At 39.6% G+C, this 26,992-nt stretch overlaps 1 protein-coding gene across 3 annotated transcripts in view; it reads left to right on the top strand.

Annotated features, from left to right (window-relative positions):
- The window catches only part of LOC100542745 (von Willebrand factor D and EGF domain-containing protein-like), a 164,803-nt gene that overhangs the window by 117,163 nt on the left and 20,648 nt on the right, over positions 1-26,992 (top strand). For all 3 annotated transcript variants that reach the window (XM_085227788.1, XM_085227789.1, XM_085227787.1), the window contains exons 21-25: positions 4,254-5,138; positions 13,796-13,891; positions 14,718-14,813; positions 17,650-17,745; positions 19,333-19,428. In XM_085227788.1, coding sequence (XP_085083914.1) covers positions 4,254-5,138; positions 13,796-13,891; positions 14,718-14,813; positions 17,650-17,745; positions 19,333-19,428 — 1,269 coding nt within the window. The remainder of the gene's footprint in view (positions 1-4,253; positions 5,139-13,795; positions 13,892-14,717; positions 14,814-17,649; positions 17,746-19,332; positions 19,429-26,992) is intronic.

Below are 26,992 nucleotides of genomic sequence, written 5' to 3'. Positions count from 1 at the left end.
CAAATGTAGAGAAATTCAGGATGCTTGAGAGCAAGGAAGGGAGAATCAAAGTTTTATTGTTAAATATTAGGGACGGGAATATTTTGGGGCATGCTTGGATGGCCAAAGAGAAGATGTAGCAATTAAATAAATTCTGAATCGAGAAAAAAGTTATGCCAGAACTTCATCAAATAAAAATTAAGAGCTGATGGAAAAACAGAATTTCCCTAGAGCTTCCTATTGACAGCTGCTCTGTTTCCCCTTTCTCACCAAGTAAACACAGAAAAAAATATTAATGTGGCATAGCAGAGAGATAAATGGTTGATCTCCAATGCCCTGGTAACAAGGCTTCTTAGACCAGTGTAATTTTTCTGTTCTCTTTTGACATTTTAAATAAGATGTATGTGCTGGTGGATGTTTCAAATTTTAAATGATGACCCACATAGTGTAATATGTCAGAAGAGCATTTCTCTGTCGAGGTTCTTCTGAATGAGAAATGTGCTACGCGGCATGTACTACTAAATGTTAATAGCTCTAAAACTACACAAATTGTAAATTTATTGAATTGTGTTAATAATGAGATGAATACTCCTCACAGAATTCTGAAGCAGTTGCAACCTGATCAGAATTAAAGGTGTCCATAATGATCCAAACTGACAGGTGAGAGAGAGAACACAAACAGATGATCGCGTTAAGGAGAAGGAACCAATCTTCAACTGAAGAGTGGTTTGGGGAATTTTAGTGGATTAAAGGACAAAGCAATACCTGGATTATGACACAGGGACCACACAGCAATGCTGATGTGATTACATTAAAAAGCATGCTCATATTTAAAAAACAAAAAAAACAAACTTTAAATTTCTAACTAACAGCTGTGAAGAGAAGCACATCAATGGAATGGTAGTAACTACTCATGTCTATAAGAAGGTTACAGCAAGTGTGTGAGCTGTCAGCTTTGGCTCAGAGTGTCTCCGGGACATTATTTGAAGGTGATTGAGTCTAAGACTAGTGAAGACTTGGATGAACAGCACAGAGGAATAAGGTCACTGGCATGGTCCATTCTGTCCCAGGCAGAGAATGAAATTCTCTCTCTCTAAGAAATTATTGATGCCAGAAAGGGATGGGATTTTTCCCAGTTCAAGTCTAGACATAGCCTATTTCTGAAAGCTTGCAAATGCAAAAAATAGCTAGAAACTAAAAACAGAGAAAATAGATTAGTTTGCTTTTCTGTGTTTCAGTGTTGACAACTCAGCTTGGATTTTAGAGACTGTTGAGTGTCTGCTGTGTTTGTGAACTGCTATTTTCACTAAGTTTTATAGCTGTTTTATTACTTTCAGAATGAACATGATCCAATTCATCTACGGATAACTAGTAGGTACTATAAAATGTCAAGAGAAGAAATCAGAATTTGCTGTACTTTAACAACATCATTGTGGCTTTGGCATGCATGAACCAGATACTGATTATGATGATTCTGATGTATAAACTTAATACAAGCAACACAAAGAACTTCAGACACTGGGTAAAGCAATGGTGGAGGGGTTCTCATGTGGGGGACTTCCAGCTCCACATAGATGGAAATATCCCAGTGTTGACTTGGATGAGGGATGGATTTATTTCTCTAAAATCTAGTCTCCTTTGTTCTGTTTTCTGCCATACAGGGGGCCTGATCCATCCTGACATTACACTGTACTTACAGTGGTTTATCTCCCTTGATAGGAATGGAGTATCTTCCACACACTGTTGGAACAAAACATCAGATTCTCAGTTCTTATCCAAGACTGAAGAATTAACAGTCGCTCCCACTGCTGCACGTATCCCAGTTAGTACAGGCAGAAATAGGGTAGTGAAAATGTATTTTTGTACCACTGTATAACCTTGGGCACTTTGTCTTGTCAATTTTTTGTTATTTTCATCCAGTCCAATATGTAATCATACAGTGGCATCACAGAGAAAACCAGATTCACACAATCACATTTCTGCATTAATAATGGGTTATACATTTGAAGATATTGATCGACTGCAAGGAAAATAAATTGAATACAGAATTTGAGAAAGCTGCTGACTACAGACAACTGAGCCTGCAGTCTTTGGGTATATTTCTTTGTTATGGAGTATTTAGATATCTGGAAAAATGCAGAAATAATTTTTCAGGTATATGAGAATAATTTTATCAGTTTCTAATCCTAACTAAATGTCACATATCTTTATAAGTAAAAATATGAAATAATGAAAGCTGAAAGGACACTGAAGCAGCCATATTTGATCAATGCCAGGTTCCCATGATAATATGTTAGGAAGTTTCGTGGTCCACTGAAATAACGTGATAAGAAACCTTAATCTTTACGCGTGGTGAACAAACAACCAAAGCCTATCGCTGGTTTTCACTGGTATTTCTTTGAGATGCAAAAACTGCATTGTCAGACACACTCCAACCACAGCATGTTCTCACTCACAGGGAAGGCTGAAGATTATTTGCAAGATGATATCACCTATATCATCTCTTAAGGAATTGAAAGATTTCCCTAACTCAGGTAGACAGTAGATCCCCTCAGTAGTTACTAAAACTCAGCCAGGATGAAAAAATATTTGATTACAATACAGTGGAAGGAGCTCAAAGCTGTAATCAGGACTCATTTGGGAAATTATTTGTCAGAGAGGTCATTTGGCCTTTCTCTGCCATTCATGTTATTTCTGGTCCCTGAATCGAATTTTGTAAAGGCAGCAACAACCATCTGTTACTTATAACTTTCTGCGGGGATATTTCTTCCATCTTTCTCAGGTTCACTGCTAAAAATCCTTTGACTTCAATCTTTCATACTCTTGTCGCTGATGTCCTTCCTGGCTGAAGATCTCCTTTCTTCCATTCCGTGAAACACATCATTCATCATCCTTGTCTTGGACAGTAAAGCCCTGTATTTACCTATTGTTGATGTCCATAGCTTGATCTAGCATCACGTACCACTCTAAAATATCCTGCTTCAGGGCAACAAAAACTCATCTGCCAGCAGAAGAATGATCCTGCTTACCAACTAAATAAACACAGCTTTGGTTGCGAGGATTTCCTTTGATCTATTCAACGTTCCAAGTTTCTTTTTGACCTTCGCAAAGTGTCTTTATCTCTTTCCTTGCTAACTATGACTAATTTCTACATCAACAGGAGTTTTATGAAATTGATTAATATTTATATTCAAAAGGTAGAGCTACACCTCACATAGGGTTAACTCTAGAACCTCATGAGGTTTTTTTGCTCAGAATCCAATATATATTCTGTTTCCTATGGAGTGAGTATGCCAGAACTGGTTAAAAATAGCTTCTTCCATTCATTAGAGTCAGCAGATAGCCATTAATCTTCCTGAAAGTATTGATTCAAACTACTCGTCTCCACTTCCAAGGCTCTTCACAGACTACCCTCTCTCCATCTATCATCCCTCCTTGCAACGGAAAAGGTGGCTGGCTTTGTAACAAGTGGGTGACAGTTACAAACCAGCACTCTTTCTTACATTCTGCCCCTCACGTCTGGAGGGAGCTGTACACACTATTAACAAAGCTTTTCCATTTATCTCCTTTACATGCTTTCCTCAAACTTTCCTTTGCCATAAGGACTGCAAAAGTCATACAGTGATGTATTCAAATCAAGGACGAGATCTTGCCAGGGAGTGTCTCATCATTTCTTTATTTCTCCATCTCTGATCTCTATCTGTCCCAAACTGCATTGTCTCATCCTCCTCCTAGACTGCAGGAGCTTGAATGCAAAGTCTCTGCATTATGTACTGCCTAGCAGAACATCTCTCAGTACACCATTACAACATACACAGGTAAGCAGAAATAAATATTAGCTCAGGTGCTCACAAACTGAACAATGCCCCAGAGAATGACACGCAATGTCAAAACAACATGGACTAGCGTAGGCTAAAACTGGTAAACCAGCATGGAAAGTGCTTCTGCCTAGCTGTGACCTGTAACCTCAAATAATTATAGCTGACCTTCACAGAGACTTACTGCCTTAGGCTCTGTATTAAGACAACATAAACATATTTCACCTCATTGATAAACAGCTATTCTGCAGTTCTGTATGCTATTACACACACAAGATACACTGTGCTATTTCTGTACCAGACAGCATAGATACGCCCTGAACACAGATAACAGATTATCTCATTTTCTTCTAGAACTGATATTCTGCTGTTTGCTTATAATCTAAATGGTCATAGTGTTTTCTTCAAACAACAGACTAGCAAATTTGACTAATATATATATTCCTTCTGCCCTAGTTTCAAGATCTTCCCAAAGCCATACAGATGTTGCTGAAAGACATAGTGAAGATGCCAGAGGCTCTCATCAGGAAGGCAAGATATCAAGAAACATTTATTCCTTTCTTTCCCAAACCCAAATTCCAAGGCAAGAAACTACATACTCTGTGGAAAGAAACCACACAGTCATTAATGCAGCATCCTTTACAATGAAAAGGAAAATTTCCCAGCCTCAGATGCTGTCAGCAAAAATACCTGATATGGAGTCCACTGTATCTGAGAAACAGACTTTTACTGTAAAAAGAAGCCATACACACACTTCCCTTCTGCACGAGGAGCCAGATCCCAAAACAGCAGCTGTCAATGTGACTACTCCTACCCCTGTGCATTTTAAACAATACAAGCCAGGAACAAGACAGACCGTTCCTTCTCATCTCAACACAAACGCAAGCTCATTCTTCGCACGGCTGCATCCTGTTCAGCAAGCTCGTTCCAGATACAGTTTATCTCCCAGGAAATGGCCCAGTCAAGTTACAGGCTCAAAGACTGAACTCTCCAAAAATCTCCCAACAGAGCAGCAGAGAGCTTCTTCTTTGGAAACACCGCTCACATCTCCTTTGCATGAAATAGGTTTTTCCCTTGACACAGCTCCACAGAGTGCCAGCCTCCTGCCTGGACCTGCTCCCCCAGCAAGGCTTCCAGCATACACCAAAGCCTTCAGAAAGGCATCCAGTGTAGCAACGGACCATGTGGAACTGCCAAAACCTGTCAGTGGGTCCCATCAGAAAGCTCTCTGTGGTTCAACACCATGCTTTAGTGATGTGCAGTGTGAGCTAGCCAAAGATGGAGAATTTAAATGTGGGTCTTGTCCCAGTGGATACAGCGGTAATGGAATTACATGTGAAGGTAAGGGGGGGAAATCATTCAAATTCTTTCATGCCTTCAAATCCAATCACTGACCAAAATAATAAATAATTTTGATTACAAATGTAGAGATTTTTGCAAGCTGGAATCATACCAGTTTTCAAAACCAATTATATTTTAGAATAATGGAAAAAGTTATCCTATAACCCAGAAAAAGAACTTTCTGTGCACAAAAATGACGCATTTATTTGATAATATCTAATCTATTGAAACCAGTGGTAGATTGTGTTCTTGCTTACCCTTGCTTAAGGCCAGATTCATTCTAGCGAAGTCATTAGATTTGAAACCATACAAAACTTCTCTGAGAAAGAGTAAAATTGACTCCATTTGTCTATAAACGATACTCTATGAAAAACTAATTGTTCTACTATCTTAAGAATTACTTTTAAATAATTATCTAATATCCTAAATACAAAACCAAACCTGTTATCCCAAATAAATAACACCAGAAAGGTATTCATAATATATTAACTTATTTATTACACAGCTTAGAACACCTCAGCAAAGCAATTTCACACATTTTTAAAACAATGAGTTCCCTGACTTAGCTCTCGTTAATTACAGCTTTTGTTGAAATCCCTCTGATTAGTTGACGTCTTAATTGGCCTTTCAGTACACAAAGCAAAAAAGTGTTTTCATCGCCTGTTTAATTCTCTCTGTGTGTGGTTGCTCACATTCTGCACGCATGGCACGAGGTGTGCAGGGTGGCAGCCCAGCTCAGCATCCTGGGGATTCCCTGCTGTGCACAAGCCCCAGCAGCACTGATCTTAGCTCAGTCCTGGAGACACACTGCAAAAATGCATAAGAAAAGTTTACTATAGTCCTATGTGTCACAATTTTCACCTGCTTGCACCTTTCAAAATGACCATTCTAAAGGGCTGAAGGTTACTTGGTGTGAGAGAGACCCTGTCTTTCACCCCTGTTTTCTGCCTGGAGCTGGAAACATACTGAGGAGCTCTGAGTATCAGGAAGCCCAGTGCAAGCTGGAGTGCAGAATATGGCCTCTCCTCAAAGACATAGCCTATGGACACATGAATGTATACAAACACAGACATAGGCTGCCGTTGTATAAATATATTTAGTATGTCCATCGGCACAGTCCTTAAAACATAAATCTACCTGTGCCTCTTGCTGTCACCCAAGACAAGATGTTTTCTTCAATTACTGATATTTCTGAAAATCCCTCTGGAGAGTCCTTAAGATGAAATATCTTATTACCAATATCATTCTCTGTCTCGGGGCTTGGTGTCACAGCACACAAACATCCTTTATTTGTCTTCTTGTCACCAAGCACATCACTTGGCTCAACAGCAAACTTCTCTGCCTCCTCCCAAGCCCCTCTGCACACCTGTGACTGCCAACCCAGAGCACAAAGGTGAGGATAATCCCTTGCAATAATTAAGGACTTGTCACAATGCCTGCTGTCGATTGTACAAATTGTCTTCAAAACAGCAGTACCCTCTAAGATGGCCGCAAAACTAAACAAATGACCAAAGTTTAGATGAGACCAAACTTTGTGCACAGAGCTGTCACCATGCCATTTGATATCGAAATTCACCGAGATAAAAGGAGCAGTCCACCGGTAGCAAGGTTTAATACCTGTGGAGCTTGAGGGGATTTGACCTTTGTTTAATAAGAATGTCTGAAAATATTCTAAGATAATAAATGCTTTACCGAGTGGCATTTATCTTGTGACAGAATGTAGATTTTTTTTATTTTTCAGTTGTGCAGATTCAAAATCAAGCTGGCAGAGACTGGTAGGGAAAAAATAAGCGCATCATGAAAACAAATTTGTATTCTAAAATAAATTTTGCTAGATTTTGTTTCTTTAATATCTAAAACATAGGAACTTGTTTTTACCCATCTTGCAAAATAAGCGTTAGAGAGTGAATTCTCTTATTTCTGGCAGGAGTCAATTGCTCTGCAGGTGAACCAAAATGAAGTAGTTCTTCAAGGATCTACTCATCACTTCCTCACCCTTTCCTACATCTGGCCAGGTTCTCAGTTTTAGAGCTCTTTTTTCTTCATGCAGAATTATCAGTTGACAATGGCCTAATATTAAGGAGAGTCTGCTACATTGGCAGGGCCCTGGCAAACACTGTTCTAAAGAAAGCTGACATTACCTATAGTATAATTAAAAATAAGCAGGAGAAATAAGGCCTACTGCTGTCCACTGGATTCTTCTGCACATTCACTTGCAAAAGAAGCTTGCTTTTCTTTGTGGAGTAAACTTCTAAGAGTTCCTTTGGGAACGAGGAAGGTTACTAAATCTATAATTTCTATTCTACATGTTACTATACACGTCTAATCATTAAGATTATAAAAGACCACTCAGAACACCAAGGTCAACCATTAGCACATCCCCAGCATGCTCATTAACCATGTCCCTCAGTGTAACATCTATCCTTTTCTTGAACACCTCCAGTGGTGACACTACTATCTTCCTGGGCAACCTGTATCAGTGACAAAAATAAATGCTATAAAAATAGTATTTAATTATGGTAGGCTCTTAGTAGCGTTATAGGACAGTCCCTACCAACTGCCAGATCTGCACTGTTACTCATGTCCTAACACCTGCAGAGCTTTAAATATTTCAGCTCACTATGGCAAGAATTAAAAAATGAATACTTTCATATTGAATAGTTAGTTCAAATAGGATTGTTTTCAGAACATTTCTAATATTTTCTTTAGCCCAGTGTAAGTGGCATGTGGAACATGTCACTGTGTAAGGGTAGAGGGCAATGCTCAGAAATACACATTAGTGTTGCTACCACCTGAGGTCAACTGCTGGCCATCCTCTTTCCACTCTCCATTTCAGAACAGGGGCGTAGGCCTGCACTTTCAGTGACACTGCATCCGTTGGATGAGGAGACAAATGCTGTCTTTTCCCTGGGCTCATTTTATTCACCAGGGTCTGTGCATATGGTACTGTCTGAGAGCAGCTGTTATATTTCTTGAGCTCCTTAGGGTGCCCTAAGGTGGAACATGTCCTTTCCACTCGATAACAGAGTTGAAGCTAACAAAAAAAATCTGCTTTGGGCATTTTTGTTGTGCTTCTTTCCAAGAGACCTAAACCTGAAGAGTGAAGAATAATTAGGAATTAAGCCAAATTCCTGGTCGTTCTTGATTTTATTTCTCAAAACCCAACTTTATTTGATAGGGAATGTCTGATTACAAAACTAAAATAAATCAAAGGCTCAGTTTTGTAAAATGCAATTACTTAAAATAATTTTGGATGACAGTTAAGGACTATTATCTTTCTAGTTTTTAGTAGACAAAAGTTCCTCAGAATTCCTTGAGAGAACAAAGTTGTACTACTTTAGAAACAAGTATTGTCTGACAAATCTTAAGTCAGTAAAACTCTGGGATATCTCACAGACTTTGTAGAGTGTTTCCCAAGGGAAAGGGAAATCTCAAATGGTAGCAGTCATGCATTCTTCTCAAGGGTTAAAATACACCATTGCCTTGACATTACAAAACCAAATAATTTTCAGAATAATGGAAAAGAAAAAGTAGTTGGGAATGTATTACGACCTCAGGATATGCAGCTGGATGAAACTAGGCTTAAAAATCAGAGAGCTAACATTCTTCTGGTCTGACATTTTTACACACAAAAAGCTCTGCCATAACAAACCAGAAGTCCATCCCCTGTCTCCAACAGCTGCTAACAGCAGATGCCCAGAATTATTTGGGAAAGAAATGTAAAGATACTGTCCAGAATAGAATACTCCCAGTAACTTAATGCTTTAAAGCATTGTGTGCTTTAAAAAGCAAACGTGAAGTCTTTATAAGTGATAGTTCCCAACAAATACTTCTTTCATTAATTTATCCAACTGCTTTTTGAACCTATAGAAAGTTTTGCTGTCCACCGCCCTACCAACTAAAAATGTAGTGTATGTAGAGAACATAGTCTTTTTCCCAAAGAATTAATCTATTTACACATACAAAACCTTTTCCACAACTTTGGTTATCATTACTACTTATTTTTGTATCTTTCCTACTCTTAATATAGCTTTCCTGTGCTGGGGGATCAGAGCAGCACGTGGTATTTAAGATGCAGCTCACCATGGATACAGGCCATAATAAAGTCTGGCATTTTGTGCTCTGCTCATTTCCTAACAATTCCCAACATTTTATTTGCTTTTTTGACTGCAGATGAGCACTCAGCTGACATTTCACAAAACAAAATCCATTAGTACAGCCAAATCAGAACTGTTGTCTGCATTTGTACTCCCAATTTATTCAGTCAAGTTAATCTTGTTAATTTTCTATTTGTTATGATGGGTATTTATTTCATAAATGGACTCTGGACTATTGGACTATACTAGTGTGCATCTGAGTTCTTTTAATTGCACTAATGCATGCTTTAAGTGTATGCTTTAATCCTATGCTTTACTGTCTTTCTCTCTAAAAAACATTCAAAAGCAAGGCTTTGCTTCATAACCATTTAAGGGGAAAACTGAAAACCTGGAGAGCCTGCAACATAATTTTATTTCACTTTTTTTCCCTCTCTTCTGCTGCACGTATTCAAACTGTATCTACACTTTTAGGAAAGTAGGTTAGCGCACCTTTGAAAGAAAATAAATGCAGTATAATAATTAAAGGAAACAAGGCAGACTACACTCTTCCCTTGTGAAGTCCTCCTGACCTCATTGTTCTTCACATTTTTAACAAAAGCTGCAGGTGATGACCTCACAGCTACAAGCCTTGCCTTTGTGCAAGCCCATAGCCCCTCTGGTTGGACTGAGCAGCAGTTATTCGCTGTTGAGATGTGAACCAATAACTGTCCTGGAAGCCATTTGCTGATTAGAGTATCTCAAATGGAGAAAGCAGCACAGCGTCCAGTATTTCTGATTTGCCCCAAAGTTATGGAGGAGAAACACATGAAAAGTGCATGATCTCATTTTAATGGAAAAAAAGTCGTTTCAAGATATTTTCCAAAAAGCCTTTTCAAATAAAACAATAATGGAATTCTCCATTTTCACCTCCAGACTTTAAATTATAAACAAAAACATAAACACATCTGACAGCAAGATTGACCATTTGCAGCAATGCTTTTCTCTTAACTGTTATCTTATACCATCTGAAAATGTTTAGTATAAAAAACACTGCAATATCTTTGTACAATTTAGCAAATGTTTATGGAAAAAAAAATGTTCATTCTAGAAGATGAAAGATTGAAGTCTTGGAAAAGAATTTGACATGAACACTATATATCTATTACTGAGAAAAATGTCTTTTACGTGAATGTTGTTCTCCCTTTCCCAGTGCAGCCACTGTTCAGTTTTTATCTTTTGCTATTCACCAGTAATAGAATAGTTTTAAACATTTTGCTATTAAATGCCACAATAAGAGCAAAATGTTTTAATATACAAAACACCATGTTCTTTTCTGACAGTTCAGATGCATCTCAAAATGTGTAAAGAGCAGATGGAAAGTAGTCTATTCGAATGGACACATTCGCTCTAAGTGCTAAGTACAAAACACGTTGAAATAAAGCGTAATGCGTTTGAATGTCACTGAGCTTGGCATAGTGCAGAGGCACCTGGAGGCTTTATACAGCCATCGTACTGCCAGAAAGGAAACACATTCCATGTACTTCACAAAGAGCAGTACATTTTTCCCAGGTTTTGTGTTTCCCTGTCTCTACACACAGAGTACCATAAAATCGTTTGAGTTGGAAGGGACCTTTAAGGACCATCTGCTTCAACTTTCTGCAACGAACAGGGATGCCCACAGCTCCATCAGGTGCTCAGAGCTCTGTCCCCCTGACCTTGGGTGTCTCTAGCGATGGAGCATCCACCACCTCTCCAGGCAACCTGCACCAGTGCCTCACCATCCTCCCACTTCTTCCTTTTGTCCAATCTAAATCTCCCTTCTTTTAGTTTGAAACCATTTCCCCTTGTCCTATCGCAACAGACCCTAATAAAGCATAAAATCATAGAACCACCAGGGTTGGAAAAGACCTCCAAGATCATCCAGTCCAACCATCCACCTATCACCAGTATTTCCCAACTAAACCATGTCCTTTAGTACAACATCTTGAACACACGTCCCTTGAGTATGGGTATGGGTACGTCTCCTTTTTTCTTATAGCCCCTCATGTCATTCAGTTCAACCCGCTGTTAATTTCTAATTTCAGATAAATCCCTTGCATGTCCTGTGCTTCCCAAAGCACAGAACAGTTAAATGTTTCAAGCATGCATTTGCCTCGGTCAGGCTGGGATGCCCTCTCAAAGCAAAATACTGCCCTTAACTTCAGCAACGTCTGTCATAAGACTCTGAATGTGAAAGGTGACATAAATATAGTGCTGCCATTTAAAAAGGATAACAAATTCCTTTGAAAACAGCTTCCATTTCTTTCGCCTTTCTTCCCCTTGCTGTTTCATCGCGGCCCGCTACCTGCTGCTTGTCCTAATAGCACGAGGCCCCAGGCTGCCCGAGCCTCTGACCTGCTGCAGCTGCTAGGGCTGGATTAGGACTTAAGGAAAGCAGAACGCTAACTGCTTAAATAGATCTAAACCAAACCTATTCAGCTGCCCGGAAAATGTGGGGTTTTTATTCTTTTTTTTTTTTCCCCCAAACGTACACTTGAAATTTCAGCTAAACACATGCTGAATTGCAAATGTCTAAACCTTATAGCCCATCAAATCAGAACTGAATTTAGCTTAATGACATTCTCAGCATGAATAGTATGGATCTGAACTATATCTAGTTTTCTGTGCTCAGGCATGTTAAATCCTAAAGTTATGTTAACACAGTACTGGGAATTTCACTTTTAAAATTAAATGGTATAAAAAAATGTAAATACTGAAGTACCTGAAGAGCAGATCTAATTCCATACATATTTCTTTAAAATTATTTGTGTGGAAGGGGGTTATTTGAATGTAATTTCTTGGAGCTTGTCTTTTTAACAACAATTGAGAAATGTGTGGTGGCTTTCATAGCATTTGGATGGCAAAGTTCATGCTTTGCTGTGGCTTTCTTTGAAGACTTGCTGATAGCACAAAGGTTAGGAGGCCCTCAATACATGAGCTTTATTGAAATTCCATGGTGCCACAAATATTTGTCCTTCATTCAGCTTTCCAATTACGCAGTGCGTTTTCCAGTTTTAAGAACAAAATGTACTTTAGCTTTTTTTTTCCCCTTCGAACAATACTTAAAATGAAAGATTCTTTCTTTCAGATCTCTGTAGCTTCTTCGCTATTATGCATTTTCCTTGAAATAACCTTGCTTAGCTTCAGACCCATTATAAAATATGCATCTCTGCCAGTAAAGCGTGCCAAAGTACAACATTTTTCTCTGTGTTCACTCCTCAAGCACATGGATAGATATTTTTCATACTGTTATATGATGTGGTTTTTTTTGTTTGTTTGTTTTTCTTTTTTTTTTTTTTTTCTCTGAGGGCATAAGTGAGCTCCAGCTGACACATACGCCTTGCACTTGCTTCTTAGGATAAGGTTCAGTGCACTTCCTACAGCAGTGACCTCTTTACTCTCCTGAACTTGTCATACAAGAATACCTCTTGTTAGAGGGTTACAAATACAGATACCAAATGTTAGGTCTCTACCTTAAACATTAAGTTTAAGACATTAAATCTTCCAGACCCCTGAAGAATTAAAGCCATTAGGAATGTGCTGAAATCAGACTCTCGATGGGAATCGTAAGTGCATAGAAAAAAAACCAAAACAGTTAAGCAATCTGATATTCCCTCAAAAGTCCTCTGAATTCAGCAAATAACGTACCTCCAGCACTGCAACGATTTCCAGCTTTATGCTCAAACTATCTTCCACAGAATAACACTGCCGACTGCAGTAGATCAAGAATTTATTATATAACTTTGTTTTTTCTGCTGCTCACACACTACTTACTGAACATCTAAATTGTTGTTTAAATGTTGGTCATTTTGGTGACAAATTTCCTTACAACCCTTTTCTGTGCAGAGGAAACATTTCCCCTCTGTTCGGGGTAACTTCTGACACCTGTTAGTGCTCACTGAACACAGAATCATGAAGGTTGGAAAAGACCTCTCAGATCCCCAAGTCTAACCACTGACCCACCCTCACCATGCCCACTGGCCACTGCCCTCAGTGCCATATCTCCATGGTTCCTGAAGCCCTTCAGTGATTGTGACTCCACCACCTCTCTGGGCAGCCTGTGCCAATGCCTCACCATTTTTTCTGAGACTAAATTTTTCCTACTACCTAACCTGAACCTACTTTGGAGCAACTTAAAGACCTCTTGCCCTATTGCTGTTACCCAGGAAAAGGGAACAATCCCCACCTAAACACAGCCTCATTTCTGGTCGTTGTAGGAGCAATGCCAAATGCCAAGTAAAGAGAGATGATCACCAATTATCCATGAGATAACTTTGATGGAGGGATGGGCAAGGTGTTTAGTATTACAAACCACATTTGTAATTAGTCTTCCACTTCAAAAGCATGCACTTACACACAGGCACACTCAGAACTGAAACAAAATGATCATGTTGGCACTGCATTACTAATGTGATACCTGTTTTTATACTGCACAATTGGTTGTTGGATTAAACTGCTTGTGAAAATCAGTAACGAGTACCGAACTCAGCGCTTGAGCTATTTGTTTTTTCTCATGCTTTACTCTTTCTGTGCTTTTTGCAGTGCAGTGTGACCCACCGTGTGAGCATGGAGGAACTTGTGTAGCTCAGAACACTTGTTCTTGTGTCTATGGATTTGTTGGTCCTCGATGTGAAACAAGTACGTACAAATTCTTTGAACCTTCTCTCCTCCTTACATGTTTGAGTTTATATAAAATGATAAGGCACAAAAAAGCCTTTTCATCTTCCTGTATTTCCCTCTAAAATGCTGACTGAATACAGCAAGGAAATCAAAGCGTAATATTTTGTAGGAATACAGCAGCTGAACTATTTCAGCGCACATATTCACCAGCAACATAGCTGTATTATGTAAAAATATGTACATCTGTGTCAACATATTCTACATAAAATTGCCTCCAGAAAAACAAACAAGGAAAAAACTCCATGTTATTTATAGCAACATTTATGAAATGTGAGGTTGTGGGAGTGAATGCAGTAATAGTGATTGTGAGAACATAAAAAGGCCATGCCAATTAGCCTATTTGGATAATGTTATTGTGCAAAACAAGTCATGAAAGAGGTTTTATACATAGAAAATATATTCAATGTCTGGGGAAAAAATCAGCTTTCAAACTGTTTCATATAAGTTGAATGGTGAAACAAATGCAGTTGCATTACAGATCTTGCAGCTGACTTAAGTATCAGGTTGCCACTGACAGGAACATAATTTTATCTGTGAGCCAAGGTAGCTTGAATACTTCAAGATCAAAGAATTTTAGATGCAAGACTTCTGATGGAAAGAATGAGCAAAAAGAGAAAGAAAACCAAGGGAAGGGACAGAATCGTCCCTCGGTTTACCTTTCGGACTAAAACAATTAGTTATTTGCTGTAATTGAGCACCTTTATGATCCACATCAGTATAACTGATAACATATAATAATAATAAATTAATTAATAAATAATAAATTCCTTCCTGTGCTTTCCAGTGGTGTGTAACAGGCATTGCCATAACGGCGGGGTCTGTGTGTCGCCGGATGAGTGCAAATGCAGAAGTGGATGGAGCAGCCCTTCCTGTGAGATAGGTAAGCTGTTAGAAACCATTGGTCACTCCTTTTTTTCTGTGCCTGAAATCCATGTGATTTGTATAATTCAGCAGTCAGAGCGGGAACTGCTTGAGAAACTGAAATGTAAGAAGAGCAGTAGACATAGTAAAGGGCAAAGCCTCAGGAGGCCTTGAAATTATGTGAGTATTCATACGTTTTGCTGTTTAGCTAAATCTCAGGTCACTTACAGGAAAGCCACAAGCAGAATCTTTGTGCATCTTTTTTTAAGCTCATGTGACGCTGGAATTTATCCTTAGTGTGAAAATAAAGTTCTTCACCATGTCAGCAGTTTCAACCTTGGGAAGCTTGATAGTTTCTGCAATGAGCATAATTATCAGTTGAGATTTTGGCTTTATATTGACTTACATTCTCAGTGGAAATGCTTCAAAAAATCACCATGGCCATGGACATGAACTCGCTCTGCATTGGCATTGTCCACGCAGAGCTCAAAGAAGAAGTCCTGTCCCACGGTCCCAGTGCCTTGGTGGCAGTGCTCTGGATCAACGCAATTCCCTTGTTTCATTGCTTGTAGCCCTACACTTTTCTCTCAAGGTTAGGAGAAAGAATGGTTTGGCTTTCGGTGATTTGTAACAGGATACAATAAAATCTGAGCTTCAAAATAGAGACTATATGGAGACAGAAATAGGAGGGCTGACTAAGCTAGGAAGACAATGCAAGCAGGTCAGCATGACTTCTGCTGCTAAGTTAGTAGCTATAGTTGCCACAGTTCTAGTACTGTATAGTCTAAGGAAGAAAAATGAATCAAAAGAAGGGAAGTTATCAGAAGCCTGCCTATTAACCAAGGTTTTTTGGTCTATTTCTTGGATCCAGTTTTGCTATTCCAGAAGATGGCTTGTAACAGTGTAAGACAGAACAAAAGTAGGTTTAGAAGGGGAATTTAACCACCCTCTTCCCCTGATAACTGTAAGATATTTAACTGCTCCTCCTGGCTGCACTTAATACATGCAAAAACACCTACAAAACGTGCACTCAGGGAAAAACCATCACAACAGTCAGCACAAAATGCCAAGGTAAGGCCCAGAATTAGGTACCTATTATCAGTCAGGATTGATAGCCCTGAACCCTATTAGAATAGCTGTAGCTAAGACTTTCATCCCATGGCCAAAGTACAAAACGCTGGAGTACACATGCTTTCCTCTCAAGGCACAGCCACTATAGCACTCACCTGGGACAAGCCATGCAAAACTGAAATATGAAAAGAAGGAAGCATGAGAAGTATCTTAATCAGTGCCAGACCTCAAAGCTAGAGGCAATCTGCCTTTCCCATGGCAAATATTAATGACTAAGACACTTTCAGCTCACATTACCTCTGCTGGCAGGTGAGGGATGTCATCTTCACATCCTTCTCCCTGAGATTTTTCTAAATGACAGACCTTTTGAGGACACATAAACTGGCCTAGCTAAGATCCAGTGTAAATGATTGGGATTGCCACTAGCTATTCAGGTTCCCCCTATCTCCTCCTTTTCCTGCCAGAGATTACTCTCCTTGCATTTTGCATATGTGAACTGGCAACAGGATTATTCTTTGTGATGGAGACAGGATTATTCTAAAGGTAGGACAAGCAGCAGCAACAGAGGTGGTTATTTTCAACCCAAAACAGCAGATTTGGAGTTTGTTTGTGTGACAATACCTTAAATGAAAGAATACCATCCCCAGCTCTCCAGCACAATTTTGCGTGTGCTAGGCAGAGCGTTCCATGGATACTGTTGGGCTTTCCTTCCTAAAGAGTTTTTACAGATGGAAATATAAACACTGACAGAGTGTGGACATCTGTGAACTAGCTGGGACAAAGAGGGAACTAATCCAAATTTACCATTAGCAATGAACAAAGTCCATTTTGACTACTTAAGCGATTGCTGCTTAGTCAGAATAGCCTCTCATCTAGACTACAATTTCACTTTTTTCTCTCTCCAAATTGACATTTTATTTCTCCTTTAGTTCTTCTGAAACATTTTAGTGACACTTAATTTATTTAAGCTTAAATTTATTTAATTTATCTAATGGGCTATTCTGTAAGACACTAAAAGACAAAAGGGATAGAAGGAGAAAGTCTGTTTTAAAGTGCCACTCTATAATAAAATCTGCACAATCGTCCTTATCCTCCACACAGCAACTTCCCAACTGAAATAGTTCACAGCTGAAATACCTTTTTTTTTTTTTTTTTCCCTACAGTCAGGTACTTGCCACGTAGAAATATGTCAGACAGCCTTTAATTCCTAATGCCTGTTATATCATCTATAGTAATAACAGATAAATAAACAGGCAAAGCCAGTGGCTTTGTTGATGATACATGAGCCAATATGTTTGTGGGAACTGGCATTTAAATGAGGCAGAACAAACAGAGGTTTTGTGGTGCATACCTATTCAGCTTCCCTGAAATGCCACTCAGCTCTGCTGCACTCAGACAAAGCAGCAAATGGCCAATATCTCTTTTCCAGGTTATCCAGACTGTTTGCAGTGTGGCTGGATTTTGTTACCCGGGGATCGAGGGTGGTCAGGATACCAACGTAAAAGCAAACAAGCTGAGCAAGCCAAAGGAAGATATCAGAAATAAACTATTAAATAATATTTTGTTTCATCCCTATAGCTATGCTAAAACACCATTGAAATGCACCCACTGTGATGACAATGAATAAATGCCACAGCCCATCTGACCAGCAAGGATCGTGTGAAATTTATCACAGCATTGCTAGCGATATTAATTCTAATGACGTGTGCAGCAGCAAAAGAGCACCTAGTGTAAAGGTTCAGAGTGATAAGAGATTAATAAATTTATCTTACATTCACATACAGCTGTGTGCAACCCTGTGTGCTTAAATGGAGGAATCTGCGTGCGACCAAATACTTGCACGTGTCCTTATGGTTTCTATGGGCCCCAGTGCCAGAGAGGTAAGCAAGTTCTATTCATCATGTTGATAAAGGATTCAGGATTAAAACATAAACTGCAGCCTACATCATTGCCTGCCCCCACACACAGTATATCGAGAGATTTGCCTTGTCATAACTCCCTGCATGTTTTGTGTATATTGTGGTCTGTCGTAAATCTGCATTAAAGTCTTCTTAACGGTACTGTGAAGAAGCAAGCACCTATTTAGGATGGCATTAATGATAACTAAACAATTAATCTAAAGCTATTTGAAGCCAATTCTATCACTGATGAGCATCTGGTCAATTAAACTTTAAAGTACGGCTCAACTTTGTTCATTTTGCATTCTATAGTGGGCATTAAGAGTGTTTCAGAGCCAGATGATGATTTTTCTTCAGATGGGCCTCCACGTATCACCTGCTCGACCATCCTAACATGTTGTGGATGGGAGACTTACACAGGATTTCTTCAGGTCTTTGCTCAAATATCTGATCAAATATCACACAGCCTAATTTTTTTGTAGGACCTGGTTTTGAATCCATCTCCTAAGCAGGAGAACTATAATCTGAGGCTAATGATGTTACATAAGTCAAACGAATCATAGAATCATTAAAGCTAGAAAAGACCTCTAAGATCACCAAGTCCAAGCCCAACCCACCTCATCATGCCCACTAACCATGTCCCTCATTGTCCCATCTCCACAGGTCTTGAACACCCCCAGGGATGTTGACTCCACCCCCTCTGAGAAACAATTTTTCCTAATATCCAACCAGAGTAAATCCTCTTAACTACCCATTCGAACAAGCACAACAGACATGAGGAAAAAACTTATGTTTAGGGCTCAAATAGCTGAAAGATACCTGCATTGAGCTTAGCTTTAAAACTCCCTCCCAAGTCCGGAAATATAAATACATTCTTATTACCAAATGAACTATTTCAATATTAAATGTTTATCTCTCTTTCTCTGCTTTGTTTCCCTGGAGTTCCTACACGAATGCAATCCTTTTTTGCAAGTGAATGATTAATGACAGTAGAGCTTGCTGGAAGCTCTTTGTTTTTGTGATGATAGCAGGGAAAGAGAGAAGGAAAAATTATGCAGACTCTGTAACTTAATGATTCTTCTCTTAACGTTCAACACAGAAAGTGCTTTTCAACATCTAGTTGATTTGGATAGTGGCTGGATGCTGAAAAAAAGCAAAGCCCTTCCTCCAGCTTCATTGAGGAAGGGGGAAGAACAGCGCCAAAACAAAGATATCAAATAACAAACACTGATATTTCAAGGGCAGCTGCTCTTGGAGAAGCCCTTTATTTAGAACTAAAATCCAAGGAGGTTCTCTGGGATATTCCCACCACTTAGCTTCAGGTATCTAAAAGAGATTAGGTGTGAGGAGTTGTGTCCCACATTTGTTCCACAAACCAGAGAGAACTAAGATCTCAGCTGGGCATCAGCCTGAATTACCCTTTGGAGAGACATCTTCTTTACCTCAAATAACCAATAAGCCTCTGCAGACTGTTCTCCCAACACCCACACCTCAATAAAGGGCAGATATTTAGGTGATATTGACACCTGCTATGGTTTCAGTGCAACAAACTTTTCCCTTTTTCTCTAGCTGTCTGCATTCCTCCTTGTAAGAACGGTGGCCACTGTGTTCGAACCAACGTGTGCTCCTGTACTGAGGGCTACACTGGGAGAAGATGTCAGAAAAGTGAGTTACAAACTTCCAACGTTCTCTAAAACTAAACAGTTTTTCTTCCTTTTGTACAAAGTCAGTGGAATATTTATTCTCACTGATCTTTATTTTCACCGTAGCAAATAGAGTACTATAGACCTGTTCACTGGAACCGGTTGCCCAGAGAGGCTGTGGATGACCACTCCCCAGAAACATTTAAGGCCAGGCTGGATGGGGCTGTGAGCAACCTTGTCTATAGGGAGGTATTCCTGGCTTTAGCAAGGGTTTGGAACTACAGTCTTAAAGGTCCCTTCCAACCCAAACCATTCTATGATCCTTTGATTCTATGACTCTATGTTAGGTCTTGCACCAACCTGTTAATTAGAATAGCACTATCTCAGGTCAATGTGGGCAGCAGAATGTTTTGCTAGAGTCCTTAAATATTTCATGCATTCAGAGTGAGTAATTCTCATTGTATTTGGAGATGAATTAATTATTCTGCACTAAAGATTTTGAGGAGAAAAAAAAATAAAGCCAAAGGCAGAGCAGCAGAGAACCTTAAAAATATTGGAATCTCATACTAATTATACCATGCCTTGCTTTTGCTCTTGTTTCTGAAAACTCCCTTTCCACCTTAGCATCGGTATTCATATTCTATTCTTTTAATGGAAAAATAGGGGTTTTTTGCACTTTTGCAAGTAATATTGCTCAACAATTTCTGTCACTCAGAGAGTCTAGGATGTATATAGGAAAAGTTTATTATTATTATTATTATTATGTCTTAACCAGTTTGAAGTTGGCAAAAGTGGAGCTGCGAAAACAACCATTCTTGGCAGGAACAGTCTGTATGTTTCCAGAGCACTTTATGTCTCTCACATACAAAGAAAAAAGCTGGTAAAAAATTCCTTCCAGCAACAAAAGCCCCACACCACAGCTCTCCTCTCCTTCAACAGAAGGAATCACGATGCACAGCTCTGCCTGGCTGCAGAGGATACAATTGAATAGTCTTTTCTGGCAGAAAGAAGCTGGAGGGAAGAAAGGAGGAAAAAAGCACATGTTTGGCACTTTGTTTTTGAGGTTAGAGAACATTAGAAAAAGTGTTGTTTCCTGCTCTGAACATACTACCACATCTGAAGACAGATCAAAGAGAAAGAGTTGATCATGACTGCAGCCCAGCAAAGCACTCCCCTAAACACTTCCACTGCTTCCAACCCACTGAGCGCTTCTAAGCTTATGAAGCTTTCTGTTGCCTGCCTTGGTACAATCTTTTGTGGCAAAGCTTCCTGAGATGGTGAAAATATTTTTGTGCTGTTTAATCTGAGCCTCCATTCCTCTTTCACAGCCAGGATATAATCTGTTTTATTTAGCTTCATGTTATAAGAACTTAAAGAAAGGCACTGGGTCCAGGATGAATGAAGAGAAACTAGAAAACAAAGGCTACTATTTGCTTCCTGACTTAATAGATGAAAAAAAGTTGAGTATATTTTATATTTTTTTCCTGTTTACAATCAACCGTACAGGAACTGATAGCAGGCTACATAGAAACCAATAGGATGTTCACAGCTCTTCGTAGCAAGCAGTTGCTTTTACACCTCTATGCCTTTGCATCGCTAGCATACGAACTAGTTTCTCTACCAGAGGATCCAGGTTTCTCCTCTCCCAGACACATGAGGGTCTGGAGGCCACACAGCAGCAGTAAACCTCAGCTCAAAACCTTTCCAACCAACAGAGAAAACAACTGGACACACCACTCAGACGTGGCCCTCAGCCACACTTCAGAATTCAGACACCAGAGGCTCTTTGAGCCTTTTGACCATGTGGTTTTATGTACAATTTAGCACGGACATGATTGGTCAGCTGACATACTTGGCATACATTTAAGGATTAGAATTATATAGCCATATATTATGAACTTATTCACACAGGCAAATTAAAAAGTGGAAAACAAATTCCATTACCCAACGCATTTTCCTTAACACAGAGGAAAAAGTACCACAGAATCATAGAATCATACCACAACGCTCATACTAAGTTCCAAAGAGTTAATATAGCATGTAGCTCTTTTGCAGCATCACTAACTGCACTTGTACCTATACTTAAGAGTTACCAGACAGCGATGATGCATAATGACAACAGAAGAACAATTCTAACCAGTTCTTTGAGCACTTACCCCTTGGATATTTTGGCACTGTTCTCACTACTTTTAGGCATTTCTCTTTCCTTCATAAATCTCTTCTGCACGGACAGACAAACAAAAGCTTCTGTTTGCTTTTGGCAGCTTCAGACTGTCAACTGGAGGAGACAGTTAAACCTAAAAGTTGTGGCAGCCAACCAAAGATAGGTTATTCCTAAACCAAGCCCAGATTCGCTACTGGTTTATTTTAAATGTAAAGCAACATGCCTTAGGATGTTCACATCCATCCCTGTACAGCTTGGTGTTGCTGATACTTTGCCTGGCAGCTGTGCAGTCGCAGGGCAGAGTGGGAGCTCCATGCCTTCACTATTCAGCCTTAATCATCTTTGCTTCCTCGGTGAGCAGAGAAAGGCATTCAGCCTGAAAGTTTGTGCTTGTTCTCTATGTAAATAAACATCACCTCCAAAGAGGCGTAAATCAACCCAGTCTGATTGGCTGCCAGCTAAAATATAAGGCTTTGCCTGGTGTGTTTGCTGATAAATAACTGCCTGGTGATTATGCAAACCAGACACCCACACCCAGGATGGGAGGGTGTCAGAGCTGACAAGGAAATGTGTAGTTATGCATCAGCAGTCGTACAACCTTGCGTCCTCACTTGCTGCGCGTTGTTTTCAATACAATCGGTCTTGTTGAGCATAAGGAGGCAAATGCTGACAGCACTTCAAAATGAAATATATTTCTGGATCAACTTTGCATCAAGAAAACATACTCTGCTTCAGTAATAAGGAAAAGCTATTTGTCTGTGGTTTAAAATTCCTTTTTGATGAAAACGCACAGCTGTAGCTTGGAATTTCACTGATTTCATGAGACTCTAACACTACGCTCACACAAATTCCCAACACGTTCTTACAAACATTAAAAGCAAATAGATCAAATGTTATGTATATCACACACATTTTCGTTGGACTGCTTTATAAATAACTTTTTCTAACGAGGCTGATAAAAGCTGAGTTCACTTTTCATATGAAGGATCGGAGTGAAGAAAAGGAGAGAAAAAGAGATTCGCGGGACCCCAGGTTTATCCCTCCCTCTGTTGCTAGTGAGATCATCTCCGAGCAAAAAGGCAAGCCACAGCTCCCTCTGGAGCTTATCAGCAAGCAAAGGGCACAGGAGAACAGGGCTGAATTCCTCTTCCTCTCAGCTGCAGAATACCAAGCAAACCTCAGCCTGTCCTGCAGGCCCAAGCCCTCCTGCCCTCCTCAGCTGGACGGGTTTAGAGAACAGCTTCAAACAGAGGCTGCATCCCTGCTCACAGCTGTTCTACACTATCAGACCCATTCAACACTGGGAGTTTGCAGATTGCATTTCAAAGACAGTAGATAATTATTTCTCCGCTTCTACAATTCCTGCAGGCAGGATTTATAGCCAGTACACAGCATGCAGCATAACTCTATTTCATTCTTTTAGCTCTAATTTCTTCTCACTCCTCCCCTTTTCTCTTTACTTCCCAGCACCATGAGAACTTTACTTGTATGAAATCTAGAAACTAACAAAATTGGAAATGTGAACACCAGGTTTCAAAGGGAAATTTTGCTAAGCAATGTCACAGTGAAAGTCACTGGCTTCCTGAATTCCAGCCCTCCCATACCACATTGCTCACATTTCCTTGTGAGTTGCATAAGCAGGAAGCTTTACTGCTCAACAAATTACACTTCTATTGAGTTATCATCTTAACAACCGGCAGTATATTCTCTGGTACATCCACACTGAGTAGGCAGATTGCCTCAAGCTGTCCAAAATCAGCGAGTTTGCAGACAAGAGCTCCAGCATCCCTCCCACACAGCTGAGCAGGGAACAGCCCCTGTGCCTAATTCAATGAACGGAGCCATCATTAGCCTCAGACCTGCTTTTCTCATGTCAAGGATGTGCTCATAAGCAACAACGATTTGGCCAAGGTTTCTGGATGGCCAGTGTCCTCAGCAAGTGAGTGTTTGGAAATAAGTTAACAGCTGCTCATGTAGAGAGGCTCATAACTGATGCAAACTGCACTAGTTGTGCTGACAGCAATAGAAGGATTGGCAGGTTTGCTTGCTGAGTAGGTGCAAAGTCTGGGGACATACGAAAAGGAAATACTGGTCTCAGTTCTTACTTGATTTTGGAGCTTGCGTAACAGAATAGGCTGTATTAGATGTCATCTTTCTTCCTTGGGCAAGATATACAACAGAAGATGAAGAAAAAAAATATTCAGGACTACTACTGTCTTTCCCATTCTGCTGAGCATAAACAGATCTGTGTAATTTGCATGGGGTGAATGGGGTGAACTCTGACTTCCCAGAGACAGAGAGAGCGCCAAACTGGAGACAGTGGCTCAGGGGATGGTCTGGCTGTGGTCTGCACTCAGAGCTCTTCTCTCTGTTCTCTTACAAAGAATATGACATAAAGCCATTAACCAGTCTTTTATCAAAGCTATGTTTTGTTCACATACAAGTAGCTGGTGCATTTATTTTAACAGGAGCTTTGAGCACATGCAGTTATCTCTAAATTTATTTTTCAGAAAGAGAACAAGAATGTATTTGGGTAAGAACTGAATATATATCCCAAGTAAGAAGTAAAGAAGCCTTATTAAATTTTTATTCATTCCTTAAGAAAAACATTCCCAGACTACAGAATGATTTTTGCAGGAGTGGAGAATCTGGGGTTTGGGCCAATATTTCTTTATTTGTACTTAAATGCACTAAAGAAATGTGTCTGATTTGCTGCTGTATGTAAATGCATACTTAAATAGCAGGGATTCCTGAATTGACACATTTCTCTTTGCCGTAGGATTCCACGTGAGGATGAGTGGCTTTTCCATGAATTTGGGGGCTTATTTCTAATTAAAATATTTTTTTTAATGTCTTCTCTTAAAAAAAAAGGGGTGTAAAATCTACCACAGGGAAAGTTCTGGAAATTACATTGTCTGCTGGACCACAAAAAGTCCTTGGCAGTACATAGATTCTCACGTTAGACTTAGCCTACTTCCTAAGACAGATAATAGCGCTATGAATAACAGATCAGAGCAGTGCCAAGGCAGACAGCACTTCGTTTTCTGGAAGGGCTCCCACCCAAGGCAGGTGCCTTCTGTGGACGAGGTCCTTGCTTCCCAGCTGGCCATCAGCCAGGCCAGGGACCTGCTGTTCTTCCTCTTCTTGGTCTGAAGCTATCTCCCATTTTGCCACAGTTCTTTTCAGTTCCTCTGCCTCAATCTCCCTTTTTACTTCTGCATGGGTGAAAATACACCAACTTGCATCAAGCAAGGGTGGGTTTAGCCCACTCTGAGCAATGAAAGCACGCCATAATGGCAGGTCATAATGCAAGGACTGAAACTGCAGAAACAATCAACGGAGAAAAACAATGTATATGAGAATCCCTTTTCACTTCTTACTCAGGCATGACAAGGAAACAGCTCTAGAGAACAATTTACACACACACCGTAATGGTTCGCTGACCTAATAAAGCACAGAGCATTCCTCAATGAAGAGAAAATGTTACCAAGCGCAAGACCCAAACAAGATGAGAATATAAGTTGTGCTGAGAGTATATTTCGCAATTCCCCACATTAATTATATACTAACAGTCACAAAGATGAGAATAAAGAATAGCAAGACACTTTCAAATTAATAGCATTGCAATCAGACTAAAACCAATTGGTAAAAGAAAAAAGGTTTTGCTAAGGATCTCAAAATCTGCCGGTTCCCAGCAGACTCTACCCCAGATATACCTTATGCACACCTGCATAAGGTATCATTTGTTTGTCAACTGAATGTTTACATCATTCTGAAAGACAAAATACCACGCATCTATCCAAATACCTTAATAGTGCACCTCTAGGAAGAGTTTTACCTGATAAGAGACAACAGGTAAAGGGGGCTCAGAGGGAGAAATATTTCAGTCCAAGGACAGCAGACAATCCCCTATCTGAATTGGAGCAGCAATTCCTTACTTGTTTCCACAGCGTTCTGGGGTTTAAGAGCCTTGCCTACCATGCACTGCCAGAGAATCATTCAGAAATGCAGACAGACAGACCAGGATCCTTTTCTGCTGGCAGAAAAATTGTATTATCTGATGAGAGCGAAGTAACAGCACAGATAGGAGCCCAGTACATTGCACACCAACACGCAGAGCTTGGTCTGGCATCTAAGTAGTTATGCTATCCGGCATCCATTATTTTTCTCATTTTCTTTTCTGATCTAATACCTGAATTAGATTTATTTCCTGCTTTAATAATTCTAAAGGTCTCCCCAGGTACATCAGAGCACACATCAACAAAGACCAGACACAATTAGGCAAGACCCTGGCGTCATACCGCAAGTCTATATGGCCTACAATTTCTCAGGCAATTTTTTTCTTCTGAAATGTGTGCTAGGTAATGCAAACTAACTCTTATTACCAGAGCTGTGTGGTAACGTGAATACATTATCAATGCAAACTGTCACGGCACCCATCACAACTACATTTATAGCTCCCTCTGTGTCTTGTAGTAATTTGTTCTCCTGCACTGCATCCCTCAGAGGTTTCTACAAGATTATTTTTTACTATTCAAAAAGGTAATTTATTGAAGAATTGCTGCGCATCTCTGTTAGAAATACGTGAAGCAAGAAATGGGGCTGAGCAAACCTCAGAATAATTGGTAGTTTGATACAGATAAGGATCCAAATTTTAGAAGAACCTTGCACAAAACTTGTAAATTTCTCATACACTCAAAAAGTTGCTTCTTCTTAAAATTTAATCTAAGGTTATAATTACTGATATTCACTGGGATACATATCTGAAGATGCTTTGCTAAAGCTTGGGTATAAACTTCTTTATTTACAAATCCAAATCGACATAAATGAGGAGTTTCCAAAAAACTCAATCTTTGGAACAACACACATGCCTAAAATTTAATATTTGTAAAACTATTTCCTGGCTGCCCTTGAAACAGAAAAATTAGGACTAGTAATTGCTATTGTCCCAAACCCACAACATGTTTTTTAGTGCTACGTGCAATTGGGACCTCTGTGGCAGCAGATATATAGGTACATCCATCTTGCTAATGATCTGTTGAGCATCAGTTATACCCTCTGAAGTATAGAATGATGTTTTTTACCTCAACTAGTTTCTGGCTACTGTGAGGGCAGCAGAATCCATAAAAGAGTACCCTGAGTTAGAAATTTCCCTTTTTTCACCGATTTTGTGATTCATTTCTTCAAAGGATTAAAGATCATTCAGCAAGATCAACTCTTTATTTCAAGCCCGGAAGCATCCAGCCAACCCCTTCCTTACTGCACTCTGGACAACAGTTCATTTGAGCAACGCTGCTGAGATGCATAACACATCCAGAGAGAAGTGGAACCTTGCTTCCAGTCAATCAATTGAACTGTGCTATTTCATGAAACTGCTGACCTGGCTCTCCCGTTCTCTTCCTATAAAAAAAATCAGCAGCAT

This window comes from Meleagris gallopavo, chromosome 7 (genome assembly GCF_905368555.1).
Source record: "Meleagris gallopavo chromosome 7, MGAL_WU_HG_1.1, whole genome shotgun sequence".
In the NCBI taxonomy this organism is placed as follows: Eukaryota; Metazoa; Chordata; class Aves; order Galliformes; family Phasianidae; genus Meleagris; species Meleagris gallopavo.
Note: the sequence above shows the minus strand (reverse complement) of the source record. Positions and strands in the feature narration are given on the sequence as shown.